Genomic DNA, 13841 nt, shown 5'->3' on the forward strand with positions numbered 1-13841 from the left:
TTGTTTACAGCTGCTTACACCAAATTATAAAGTAAACTGGTAGGAGGACATATATTTGATTTCCAAGGAGAAATGTTCAAGTGTGTAGGCTCTCACACTATCACCTCCCTCCCCTACCCACTTCACAGTTATAGCTAACTAATAATACATACATACATAAATTATAAGAACATCTTTTTTTCCTCTCATTTGCCAAAATATGTTTTCGTTTAGAAGTATGATCTCTGTAAGTAGGAGCAAAGATGTTTATAGATTCATACACTTGTATTTTGGGCTTCACGGGTAGCGTTAGTGGTAAAGAACCCACCTGCAGGAGACATGAGTTCTATCCCTGGGTCAGGAAGATCTCCTGAAGGAGAGCATGACAACCCACTCCAGTATCCTTGCCTGGAAAATCCCAAGGACAGAGAATCCTGGCAGCCTAGAGTCCATAAGGTTGCAAAGAGTTGGGACACAACTGACTTGACTTAGCATAGTACATACTTGTATTTTATATTCTACAGTTAAAACTTATATGCTTAAATGTGATTACTGTGCTAGTACTCAAGCCTAACCGTTACTACTTCCTCACTCTCACCAACAATTCACGTGGAACCTCTAAAATTGCAAAATGCTAATCCTGGATGGCAGTGCCCTTGCCATACAAAGTGTCCAGTTCTCCTATAATTCACACAGCCATCCCTCTCTTTTTGTACTTCTGTTTCTAAATGTTTGTATGAGTTGTTAGTCGATCAAGAGTGAGAATTGCTGGGAAACTCTTACACTTTTGTTTTATTCCTCACATAAGTTAGCAACAGATTGGATGCAGGCTAGGCCCTCAATTCTTGTTGGCTAGTGGAGCCCAGTCAAGTAGAGATCAATGCTGCAATTTATGGAAAGAGCACATATGCAGGAACCCAGAAGCTGTGGATGCGAAGGCCAGCTCTGCCAGTAACTAACAGTGCACCCTTTGATAGCTGACTGTGGACTTTAGTCCACACCCATAACAGGAGAGCCCAGCTAGATGGCAGTTAATATCCTTTAAACTCTAATGTTCTATAATCTTAAAGAGAGTTTTCTGATTCCATCTCCTAAAATAAAATTCTCTATGTTTAATTTGTGCTTATAGCAGTGAAAAGGAAGTACAGATTCCCCAGAGTCCATTATTATCTCCATTTTTAGGCCAGGTCTGCCTTTGCAGCTGCTGCCAGCCTCTGTCTGTGGATGATCCACAGTTGTCATCTAGCAAATCAAAATTATACACTCAGATTAGGATGGTCTGAGGGGCTTAATGAAAGTGTGATGTACAAAGGTGACATTAGGTTGAGGGAAACTACAAGGGAGCATTTAATGTCCAGTGATAATAACAGTGGAATTGTTATGATCCCTGACTCAAAGGATGTGGAATGGGAGTGGTTGCTAGAACCCGGGAGAAGAGAGAGTGGTAGAGCTTTCCAGAGGGGCCCTGTGACCTCCTTTGGCTTGAGGAATTTAGCCAGCCTGAGTCAACCTCAAAGGGATATAGCTATGGGAATCAATAATCTGATCTCTCTCTTCCCCCAATAGCCTGTCTGGGCTGAAATCTTCTGAAATCTGGAGAGCAAGGGAACCTATCGTAGACCACATAGGTCAGCTTCCCAAGGCAATGAGCTTGGTAGAAAAGAGTAGAAAAGGATCTGATATGACAAAAATGATATCCATCATATTTACCTTTCTAGGATTTTCTTTATCAAGTTAAACTCATCTCCATTTGATTATCCTGCTGTAATAGCTCTCCTTTACATGAGCTTCCCTGATGGCTCAGATGATAAAGAATCTGGGTGCAGTGCAGGAGACCTGGGTTCGATCCTTGGGTTGGGAAGATACCCTGGAGAAGGGAATGGCTACCTACTCCAGTATTCTTGCCTGGAGAGTGCCATGGACAGAGGAGCCTTGGCAGGCTACAGTCCATGGGATTGCAAAGAGTCAGATACTACTGAGTGACCAACACTTTCACTTTCACTTACATGTATGCCTCTGCCCCCCAGTTCAGTCTCTCTCATTGTCTTTGCCCACATCAGGGTTGATTATCCACTCTCACCTTCCCTCATGAAGCCAGCCTCTGGCAGTCCATCAGTTTGAGCACTTAAGATGAAACAGTTTGCCTTTGCTAACTAATAGTCTTTGTTAACTAATAGTCTTTTGCTAACTAATAAATAGTCCATCAGGATTTTTTCTTATTTTTGATGTGGACCCTTTTAAAAATCTTTATTGAATTTATTACAGTATTGCTTCTGTTTTATGTTTTGGTTTTTTGGCCATGAGTCATGTGGAATCCTAGCTCTCTGATCAGGGATCAAACCCATATCACCTGCATTGAAAGGCGAAGACTTAACCAGTGGGCTGCCAGGCAAGTCCCAGGAATTTAATCTGTCAGATACTTCCAGATGCTCAGTGGAATATGGTAGAGTAGCAGTACCCCCCCCCCCCCCGACTGCCCCCTGTGCTTCCCATCTCTTTAGGAGGGGTACAGTGGTCTGTTGTCCCATACATTTCCTGTTCTGTTATATCAGCCTCAAGCCTTTTACCAATATTTTGTCATCTAAACTTCCTGAAGGAGCATCACAGCATAATCGGTGATCCTAGCAGATGCCTCAGGGCTTTAACAGGAAATGTTCTTCCAGAGTCTGCTACCAACCAGTGATGCTACTCCTGGAGCATAGATGCCATCACTGCAACATATGGTGGCAAAATGAAAGCAGTCAGCTTAAAGATAGAGCAGGATTGTGATTAGAACTCTTAAATCTATAGAGCCTCTGAATTAGGCATAATTATAGATGGCTGGATGGCATCACCGACTCGGTGGACGTGAGTCTCAGTGAACTCCGGGAGTTGGTGATGGACAGGGAGGCCTGGCATGCTGCAATTCATGGGGTTGCAAAGAGTCGGACACAACTGAGCAACTGAACTGAACTGAATTGGTACTTTGGCATAGTCAGATGCAGTGTGGCCGGCTGATGTATATAATTGGCATGAAGTGTTTTTCTCAAGGATCTACTTAATTTCCTCTTAGAATAAGCAATGGTGTTAATGCTTCCTTGCATTGATATAATGATGAAATTCTTTAATATCCTCCTGGTTGTTATTGTCATTTAAATAGAGAAAATCTGTAACTTCCAAGTACTATTAATAGCTTTGACAATTTCTTTGCTTTATTTAGATGATATTTGAGCAGAATGTTATTTGAGATCCTTCTTTTTTAAAAAGGTATTCTATATCCTATAGTTAATATATTCATTCAGTATTGAAAAAATTGTTTTGGCTCTGTGTGCTTGATATAATACTAGATGATAAGGATACAAAGACAAGTAATTTGTGGGTTTGGAATATCAGTTCAGTTCAGTTCAGTCACTCAGTCGTGTCCGACTCTTTGCGACCCCATGAATCACAGCACGCCAGGCCTCCCTGTCCATCACGAACTCTGGGAGTGATGCCATCCAGCCATCTCATCCTCTGTTGTCCCCTTCTCCTCCTGCCCTCAATCCCTCCCAGCATCAGGGTCTTTTCCAATGAGTCAACTCTTCACATGAGGTGGCCAAAGTACTGGAGTTTCAGTTTCAGCATCAGTCCTTCCAGTGAACACCCAGGACTGATCTCCTTTAGGATGGACTGTTGGATCTCCTTGCAGTCCAAGGGACTCACAAGAGTCTTCTCCAGCAGCACAGTTACAAAGAATCAATTCTTTGGCACTCAGCTTTCTTCACAGTCCAACTCTCACATCCATACATGACCATTGGAAAAACCATAGCCTTGACTAGACGGACCTTTGTTGGCAAAGTAATATCTCTGCTTTTTAATATGCTGTCTAGGTTTGGAATATAGTAGGAACTTAATATATATTTGTTGAATAAGTTCAGTTTTTGCATTTTTAAATGAGATGATTTAATTTAATCTTTTGCCCCATTCATACTTACAGTGGGATCACACTTTGGTGACTTTATGTGACCTGGATAAATTGATGGTGGTCTTTGAGGTATTGGCTTTATGGATGAGAAAAAAGTGTAGGGCTTCAGGAATTTGAATGAAAACATAATGAGCATGTTTTTTAGGTGACATACTTAGTTTTTAATCCATGTAGAACAGTCTGGATTCCACAATTAGCTATATTTTTGGAACCTTGATTCTTATTTGTCATTTTGGGCTATAACAATTCTATTAATGTTGGCTGTGTTTAGTTAATAAACAGTTCTTTACAAGAATCAGATGTCATCCCTACACTTTCTTTTTCTCTCAGAAGCTTTCTTGGTGAATAGTAAAAACTGTCAAACTGAAATAAATAATGTATCCAAATATGAGGAAGAAATAATGGGCCTGTACTCTTTATCACATTCTAGTGTTAATAACACTAGGTGATAATTTGGCTAGTTCTTGTAGAGCTATCAGACCACATCCTGCCATTGAAACTCATTTAAAAAATGGCTTTGCTCTCGTTGAAGGGGAATCAGATTTTCAAATTCTTGTGTTATTTTGTACCAAGAACAATAATTTTTAAAGTCAAATTTGTTTTTAATCCAAAACTGGTTTCCATATTTTTCCCTTTAGAATGACGAAGGGATATTTGGTTTTAAATGCAATCCAATCTGTTCAATATTCAACAAAGATTTTGGACATATGACAAAAATTACAGTTAACCTAAATTGAGAAAAACTCAAAGGAAAACGAAAATATTGGGAGCATTGATTGACTGGAGTGTTTATTGAGAGTTTTTGTTTGTTTGTTTGTCTGTTATTTGCAAAGTCCATTTTGCTATGTGATGTGAGAGGTTTTAATGATTGCATAGAGGTAATCTGTGGAAAGAAGCAGCCTTTTTGGCTGTAGTACCTTGTGGGTCAGAAGCACTATCAACTTACTTATCCATCACAGAAAAGTCCCCAGCGTTGAAATCTATCCATTAATACAAAATGGTCTCCTGTGCCATTTCTAGATTGTTTGATTTATACATGCGTGAAGTTGCTTCAGTCATGTCTGACTCTTTGTGACCCTGTGGACTGCAGCCTGCCAGGCTCCTCTGTCCATGGGATTCTCCAGGCAAGAATACTGGAGTGGGTTGCCATGCCCTCCTCCAGGGGATCTTCCTGACCCAGGGATCAAACCCTAGTCTCTCATGTCTCCTGCATAGGCAGGCGGATTCTATACCACTAGTGCCACCAGGAAAACCCTTAATTTATACATATGACTTATTAATTATTAGTTTAAGATGTTTATTTTTTGTTCCTTAATATTAAATTATAGAACTACCTTCTTTTAAAGCCCTGGAACCCTTTATTATCATGGTTTGGGGGAGAGGAGATATAGCCAAGATGGCCCTATTAGAGGGTCAAGAAGTTTTGATAACTGAGTCTTAATCATCGGATTTTAGTGTTAGGACTTTGAACAGCATCAAGCCCAACGTTGCCTCTTCATTCCTGACAAGTGCTCATTTGTGGGCTGCTTGAATGACTCTCAGGGAACCTCACATCTCCAAGGCATTCCTGATAGAAACACAAATCAACCTTTCCATGGCCTCTGTCCTCAGGGTCTGCCCTCGCTTTCTGAAGCTACACAGAACAAGTGTAGTCTTTCTTTTCTGTGACTGATTTCACATGTGTGAAGGTAGTTTACTCACTACAACTTTTGAGGTCTCTCATAATTTTTTTCTGTGGTATGTTTTTTGGACTCCTATTCTACTGGTCATCCTTCTCTGAGTCAGTTCCAAATTTTCAGTTTCAACTTAGAATATAGTGACCAGACTGGGACATAGTATTTTCCAGGTGATTTACTTAGTTGGGTCTGGCACTCAGTCATATGGGTCTTTTTCTTCTACTCAGTTTGAGGCAGAATGGAGGAAGAGGCTGTGACTGCTGAAGTCTCCTTAACTTCCCTGCTAAACCACTTTCTTAGGCCCACTCCCCTCTGCCCCTGCTTGGAAAAACAATCTCTTTCTGGTAGACTTTCACTGGTAGGCTCTGAGGCCCTCCTAGATAAACAACACAATCCAGTTCCCCTCTTAGTTCCCTGAATCTCTCTGACTCTGGAGCTTATGACATAGAAATCCTGGAGTCTAAATCAGACCTTCCTTTCAGTGAACTCTAATTATGTGTGTGTGCGTGTGCTCACTCTCAGCCTTGTCTGACTCTTTGAGACCCCATGGACGGTAGCCCACTAGGCTCTTCTGTCCATGGAATTTTCCAGGCAAGAATACAGGAGTGGGTTGCCATTTCCTCCTTCAGCGAATCTTCCTGACCCAGGGATCAAATGTGGAGTCTCTGGTATTTCCTGCATTAGTAGGTAGATTCTTTACCAACTGCGCCACTTGGGAAGCCCAAATTCTAATTCTAATTGAGGGGATCAAATTTTAAATTTTTTTATGATGTTTTCTGCCTTTTCATGACTGCCAAAAGGCACATATTTTTCTGACATACTTTTTTTTCCCATCTAGAATAAATGCTTTTTTTACAGTATTGTTTAGCATTTTCCATGCACTGCAATCATGAGAAGAATTGATATCATGAATTAACATTTACTGAGGACCCACAGGGTGCCTGCTGCTGTGCTTGTCTCTTTGTAACAGCTCCATCCATTGAGAACCACTCTGCAGGCTCACAGCCTCTCCCCCAGTTAATTTGGGAGCAGCTGCATCCTCGCAAAGTGAAAACCAAATACCCTCTGGGGCTTCTGAGGAACCCAATTCATTTTTTATCCCTGTAAATTAACTAGCTTCTCACTGTTGGTGTCTCAACAATTATGACTCTCTTAATAATTAATATAGTATCATCCTTCATGAAGAGTATGTGTATAATAGATTTATTAGGTTGTTTTTGCCCAAGAACAAGAGAACAGCGTATGGTTATTTGAATTTTCCTTCCCATCCACTTAATTTCTTCTTTGCTTTGGTAGTTTAAATATTTAAGCCAGGTTGCTTTTTATTAGATTCATTGGGATATTTTGTAAGTCTGAAGAGGACAGAAATATTTTTCTTTTCATTTTTATAATTCAGTTCAGTTCAGTCGCTCAGTCGTGTCCAACTTTCTGCGACCCCATGAATCGCAGCACGCCAGGCCTCCCTGTCCATCACCATCTCCTGGTTCACTCAGACTCACGTCCATTGAGTCAGTGATGCCATCCTGCCATCTCATCCTCGGTCGTCCCCTTCTCCTCCTGCCCCCAATCCCTCCCAGCATCAGAGTCTTTTCCAATGAGTCAACTCTTCCCATGAGATGGCTAAAATGGTAAATTAAAGAAACCTCAAACTATTCTGATATAAAAGAGTCTTCACTGAAATATGCTTTGCTTTCACCGTTCATGAGTGGAGGAATTATTATATGTCATAGCACATCTGTGTACCATTCAAAAAAGAGCAGAAATTTTTTTTTTTATCGTTAGTCCTTGATATATAAGTCAACTTGTGTTTCACTTAGATTGTAATAGTTTATACTCCTAGGATGTTGAAGTTTGAGCCTGGAGAGACTTAGGGACTTAGAGCATTTGACTGGATAAACCCATTAGTTATGATGTTTGTCCAAGCTAACTTTGAGGCCTCTGAATCCACAGGGTTAGCATGAAATCTTGTAGGAACAGTTTTCTCATGAAAATTTTGGCACTTCTAATCATTATCAATAATAGCTAGTAGGAAATTAGGAACTGTGGGTTTCTAATTTGATTTCTTTCTTTATATAAAAGAGTACTGTTTTGGTGTTTTTGAAGGAGATCAAGTTTGATGAAAAGGGAGGATAAAATAAACTAAAAATGAAAGGAAATCCATCCATGTTTCTTTTGCTAAATATGTTTGGAAAATGTGAGAAAAGCCCAAAGAGGGTGATTCTTATTCCTGAAAGTCAGATGCCACGCTCTTGTATTCGAGTCCTAGAATATATCTAGTAAACTGGATGTACTCAGTGCTTGACATTTTTAGGGCATTTTTAATGCTTGTTTTTTTTAGTTTCTGCTGTTGGTTTTGCCTCATTCAAATTAAAGGTTAATTTTAGTATAGGATAAGAAGAGCCTGCTAAAATAGCACCCCTACCTACCTTCTCTAATTAGAGGATTTAGAGTTGAATGCAGAAGTGGCCAGGGAAAAATCAATTTCCTTGACTATGAAGTTTAAATTAGATCCAATATCTTAGAAATGAATGTCTTACAATAAACACCCTCCAGGGGTGGTTTCTGCTGTTCCTGAACAGTATTGTACAATTTAACGGGAAGGAAGGGGAAATAGAAGCCAGTATATTGTACAGAGCATATCACCCTGGCTGTGATTTTTAATGGAGTTAAGCAATATTATGAATAGAGTACCTTTTCTTTCCCCATACATTTTAAGAAATGTAATCCTGAATTATTAGCATTTGACTTCTTAGGTACTGTTACGCACATAGTATGGGCTTTCCTCGTTGCTCAAAGGTACAGAATCCGCCTGCTAATGCAGGAGATGCAAGTTCAATCCCTGGGTCAGGAAGATCCCCTGGAGGAGGAAATGGCAACCCACTCCAGTATTCTTACCTGGGAAATCTCGTGGACAGAGGAGCCTGGTGGGCTACAGTCCATGGTGTTGCAAAAGAAATCAGACATGATTCAGAGACTGAAGAACAATGATACATATAGTAATATTGCCACACTTGACAAGAATGCCATTGCCAAGGGTTCTTACAAATTTATATATAATGTATAAATTTGTGACACTAATGATTAAGATAAATTATCTGTTTATTTATATTATTTCCCCGTGGCTGCTATATCAAATAACGACAAACATAGTGTCAGAAACACATTTATTATCTTGAGATCAGGTGGTCAGAAATCTGAAATGTGTCTCAGTGGCTAAAATCAAGGTGTTGGCAAGACTGTTCTTTCTGAAGGTTTTGGGGGAGACTTTCCCTGCCTTTTCCAGCTTCTAGAGGCTACCCACATTCCTTGGCTCTTGGTCCCTTCCCTCCATCTTCAAAGCCAGCAGTGATCAGTCCAGTCTTTCTCATGTTGCATCACTCTCTGACATAGATTCTCCTGCCCCCTCTTTCAGTTACTGGGAATTACTGTGATTACTCTGGACCCACTGGAATAATCCTAGTTTCCCCAATCTCAGGGTCATCTGATTAGTACCCTTAATTTCTACCTGCAACTCAAATTCTCCCTAGCCATGTTACATTACATATTCACAGAGTCAAGGAATTAGGCATCTTTACTGGGGCATTATTCTACCTTCCACATTATCTGACCTAAATTTTTGTATAATTATCCTGGGTAATACCTTGGCAATGTTCTGAAGGAGGAGAGTGGAGAGACAGGAAGATGGGATGCAGGAACCATATGAGATAGTGGTTAAGGGTGGGAATAGCCATGGAGGTGATGAGAAGAGACAGGATCTTTGAAGGTAATTGGCTGACCTGTTAGGTGTAGGATGTGAGAGGAAGAGAAGAGTTGTTTGGATGGTCCAAAGTTTTTGGCCTAAGCAATGGGGGGGGGGGGGGGGGGGGGCGGAATCGCCGTTAATGAAGATGGAGAAAACTACTGAAAGAGCAGTTTTAGGGCTTTGGTGCTCATGTGTGGAAGGCTGAGAATGGCTCCTCTCCTAAGTAAAGAAGCAACATTTCTCCGGTACTTGGTAGTGATTTCAGTCAGGCAGGTCTTTCTCCTAGAAGGGCCAGAGATGCGGGCCACCAAGAAATGGAAGATTGGATTCATTTGCTAGCCTCTGCTTCCCTCCTCCTGTTTATGGGGGTGGGGCCTGAGGTGAGGAGAGACACTGACTTTTTAATAGCCATTACCCTCTTTTGGAGCAATTTCTAGGATATTGGAGTTGTCGAAAACTTGGACTTGCTGAGTAAGGATTGGGAGGGTGATAAAGAAGAGAGAGCTCTTGTTTTGCCTTTGCAGTGACCTCTGGTCTTCAGTGATTCACAACCTACTGGACCAGAGCAGTTGTAACATCTTGATATTAAACCTGCTTCACAATAACCATCACTTGGCAGACCGTCCCGAATTGCCTGTGTCAAAACTTAACTTGCACAAACTAAAGAAATGGGTGTTTCTTCCAGTATTGAGCCCCTGGAAACATTCTTTTTTCTGCAGCGATTCCAGATATTTCCAACCAAAATGAGCTCTGCATGGCAGTTTCATATTATTACTGGGCTTTTATTTCTTGTTTCTTAGAATTCAAGATTCCTTTCAAAGACCTCCTGGCAGTCGATTATTGAGTTATTCCAGTGGTTTCTGCAGCCAAAGAGACTTTGTGGAACTTGAAATAACCCGAGTTAATGTATATTAGGAAAGTTTATGGTGTTGCAGGTGTTATGCTAAGCACTTTCATGGCTTATCCTATTTAATTCTTATAACAAACTGATGAAGTCATAAGGATTACTTTGGCTACATTTTGTGGTTGGAGTAATTAAAGCTAAGAAAGGATAAGTATTTACAACTAGGAAATAATGATGCTGGAGTTCCAAGCCAGACAATCTGATTATAAAAACTGTGTTTCTAACTGCTATACTATATGCTCCCCAAATTGATCCCTGCCATCTATTTGTGCTTGTATTGTTGTATGCGATTGGTGTTAAATTGTCCCTAAAGTCTCATAGCTGGCTCTCTGCTCCTCTGTGTGGATTTCTCCAGAAAGCTAGACCAGTCCTCCAAGAGGGAAAGGAACTCCTGGTCAAAAGGGTCGTCTTTGATCCTGCTGCTAGTGAGTCCTCAAGGCTCCTGGCACCCCGTCACAGTCAAGAATTCATTGAAGGCAAAAGGAGAAAGGGGCGGCAGAGGATGAGATGATTAGATAGCATGAACTTTAGCAAACTCTGCGAGAAAGTGGAGGACAGGGAAGCCTGGCGTGCTGCCGTCCATGGGGTCCCAAGGAGTCGGACACAACTGAGCGACTGAGCAACTATGCCATGTCCTTCACACCCACATTGCCAAGTAATTCCATTCTCCACTTTAGTTTCTCTTGAATACCTGCTTGCCGTAGTCATACTGCTCTTTCAAAAGACCATCTGTCCTAAGAACTGTGTAGCCAGTAAGTCCCATCACTGATCTCTCTTCATCTAGCAGCGTCAGAAAGCTGACTGCTCACCCTGAGATAATGTGACCACTGCTGAATCAATCCTGATTTTGTTTAGGAGCAGGCTTCCTCAAATATGACTTGACTGTGAGCTTCATGAAGACACGGATTGTATCTGTTTTTTTCACTTGTATCCCTGGCATCAAGCAAAGTATTAGGTTGAGCTGGTCCTTCATTTTCATGGAAGCACAAGTTGTGAATACAGAGAGCTGAATGTGCTAAGTAAATTTCTGTTGAATGATCAAACTGTGTACTACCGTGAATACATATGTACTGGGAAACTCAGCTGTCTGTGCTCCAGTAATGCTTGTAGGCCGTTGTCAGTGCCACTAGTCACTGCAGAGGCCCTGACAATCAACTCAATGGTCCCATGCTCCCCTGCTGAATCAGATATGGCCATTCTGCACCCACTCCATGGCAAAGACTTGAGTTTAATGCACATCCCACAAAGCCCAGCCCTTGTCCTAGCCAGAGGCCGGTACTTAGGAAGTTTAAAGGCTGTAAGCTAATGGTAACCACAGTTAAGAAGTAGTGGAGAGAGAGAGAGGCTCCACATGCAGGAAATTTTAAGCACTAGCCTAGAGTGAAAAATTCTTTCTTTGGCCAATTTAGTGAAGCCATCACATTTCTGTCTTCCATCACTTTTTGTTTCTCTGAGGTCTTCAGTCCTATTCGTTAGCCTGAAACTGTAACTCCTTCCCTGCTAAGTTCTTGGAGTTTTCAGGTTACCTTGTGGAATTTATCTTGCTCTGCACTTATCATTGTTGTTATTTAGTCACTCAGTCATGTCCAGCTCTTTGTTACCTCTTGGATTATAGCCCACCAAGGTCCTCTGTCCATGGGATTTTCCAGGCAAGAATACTGGAATGATTTGCCAGTTCCTTCTCCAGTGCATTTATTTATTTATTTATTTATTTTTTTAATTTTAAAATCTTTAATTCTTACATGCATTCCCAAACATGAACCCCCTCCACCTCCCTCCCCATAACATCTTTCTGGGTCATCCCCATGCACCAGCCCCAAGCATGCTGCATCCTGCGTCAGACATAGACTGGCGATTCAATTCACATGATAGTATACATGTTAGAATGTCATTCTCCCAAATCATCCCACCCTCTCCCTCTCCCTCTGAGTCCAAAAGTCCGTTATACACATCTGTGTCTCTTTCCCTGTCTTGCATACAGGGTCGTCATTGCCATCTTCCTAAATTCCATATATATGTGTTAGTATACTGTATTGGTGTTTTTCTTTCTGGCTTACTTCACTCTGTATAATCGGCTCCAGTTTCATCCATCTCATCAGAACTGATTCAAATGAATTCTTTTAACGGCTGAGTAATACTCCATTGTGTATATGTACCACAGCTTTCTTATCCATTCATCTGCTGATGGACATCTAGGTTGTTTCCATGTCCTGGCTATTATAAACAGTGCTGCGATGAACATTGGGGTACATGTGTCTCTTTCAATTCTGGTTTCTCGGTGTGTATGCCCAGCAGTGGGATTGCTGGGTCATAAGGTAGTTCTATTTGCAATTTTTAAGGAATCTCCACACTGTTCTCCATAGTGGCTGTACTAGTTTGCATTCCCACCAACAGTGTAGGAGTGTTCCCTTTTCTCCACACCCTCTCCAGCATTTATTGCTTGCAGATTTTTGGATCGCAGCCATTCTGACTGGTGTGAAGTGGTACCTCATTGTGGTTTTGATTTGCATTTCTCTAATAATGAGTGATGTTGAGCATCTTTTCATGTGTTTGTTAGCCATCCGTATGTCTTCTTTGGAGAAATGTCTATTTAGTTCTTTGGCCCATTTTTTGATTGGGTCGTTTATTTTCTGGAGTTGAGCTGCAGAAGTTGCTTGTATATTTTGAGATTAGTTGTTTGTCAGTTGCTTCATTTGCTATTCTCCAGTGCATTTAGACAATACTACCTCCCAAACAGTAAAAAAGAATTCTATGTCTCTGTGCAGATTTTTATAACATGTCTTGAAATTTCATCCTTATCCAGCTCTCCTTTCTGTGGCATACAGGAAGAGGGTACAGTACTTCAAAGATATATTTTCTTTGAATCCCTTCCTTTATCTAAACACACACACACATGCACACACATACAACACACACACCTGCTTGGTGCAGTTAGATTATTTCTGGCCTAATAAGAAAGGGATGCAAAAGCAACTTAAAATAATAATAATAATCTCCCTGCAGTATGACACCTCCTTTAATTTGTTGATGAAGCTGTTACTAGAAACTGTTAGCAAATAACAGAATTCTTCATTCACTTCAAACAGAGACATATATATATATATGACATACATATATCCAATGCTTAAAGGTTCCTGTTTCTTTTTTCTCTTCCCAGGCAAGAAAGCTCATCAGTGACTTTGCCATTATCTTGTCCATTCTCATCTTTTGTGTAATAGATGCTCTAGTAGGTGTGGACACTCCAAAACTAATTGTGCCAAGTGAGTTCAAGGTAGGTGAATTTCTGTCTTTTGGTCATTCCCTGATTTTGTTTCCTTTCCCTTATTCTATTTTGTCTTATCTCTGAGTTAGTTTTGTATAGTTACCCATTTCTTTATGTTATAAATGGTCTCTTGCTATACATTTTGTCTATTTTTTCCCTGAAATTAAATGCCTGACTAGAACTAAATGCAAGGTTCACATTATACTGATTTTGATTGAAAATACATACATTATGAAATCTGTTTTATCTATTTAGAGTGTTTAAAACATCCAGAACATTTTCGAACAACTTGTAACCTTGATGCATATATTTCTAGGATGTAATGTAACTATTAT

General features: G+C 40.6%; 1 protein-coding gene across 7 annotated transcripts in view; it reads left to right on the forward strand.

Moving 5' to 3' along the window:
• The window catches only part of SLC4A4 (solute carrier family 4 member 4), a 370587-nt gene that overhangs the window by 319030 nt on the left and 37716 nt on the right, over window positions 1-13841 (forward strand). For all 7 annotated transcript variants that reach the window (XM_042251504.2, XM_060417186.1, XM_042251503.2 and 4 more), the window contains exon 17: window positions 13402-13515. In XM_042251504.2, the coding sequence (XP_042107438.1) occupies window positions 13402-13515 (114 nt within the window). The remainder of the gene's footprint in view (window positions 1-13401; window positions 13516-13841) is intronic.

The sequence above is a fragment of the Ovis aries genome, chromosome 6 (assembly GCF_016772045.2).
Source record: "Ovis aries strain OAR_USU_Benz2616 breed Rambouillet chromosome 6, ARS-UI_Ramb_v3.0, whole genome shotgun sequence".
In the NCBI taxonomy this organism is placed as follows: Eukaryota; Metazoa; Chordata; class Mammalia; order Artiodactyla; family Bovidae; genus Ovis; species Ovis aries.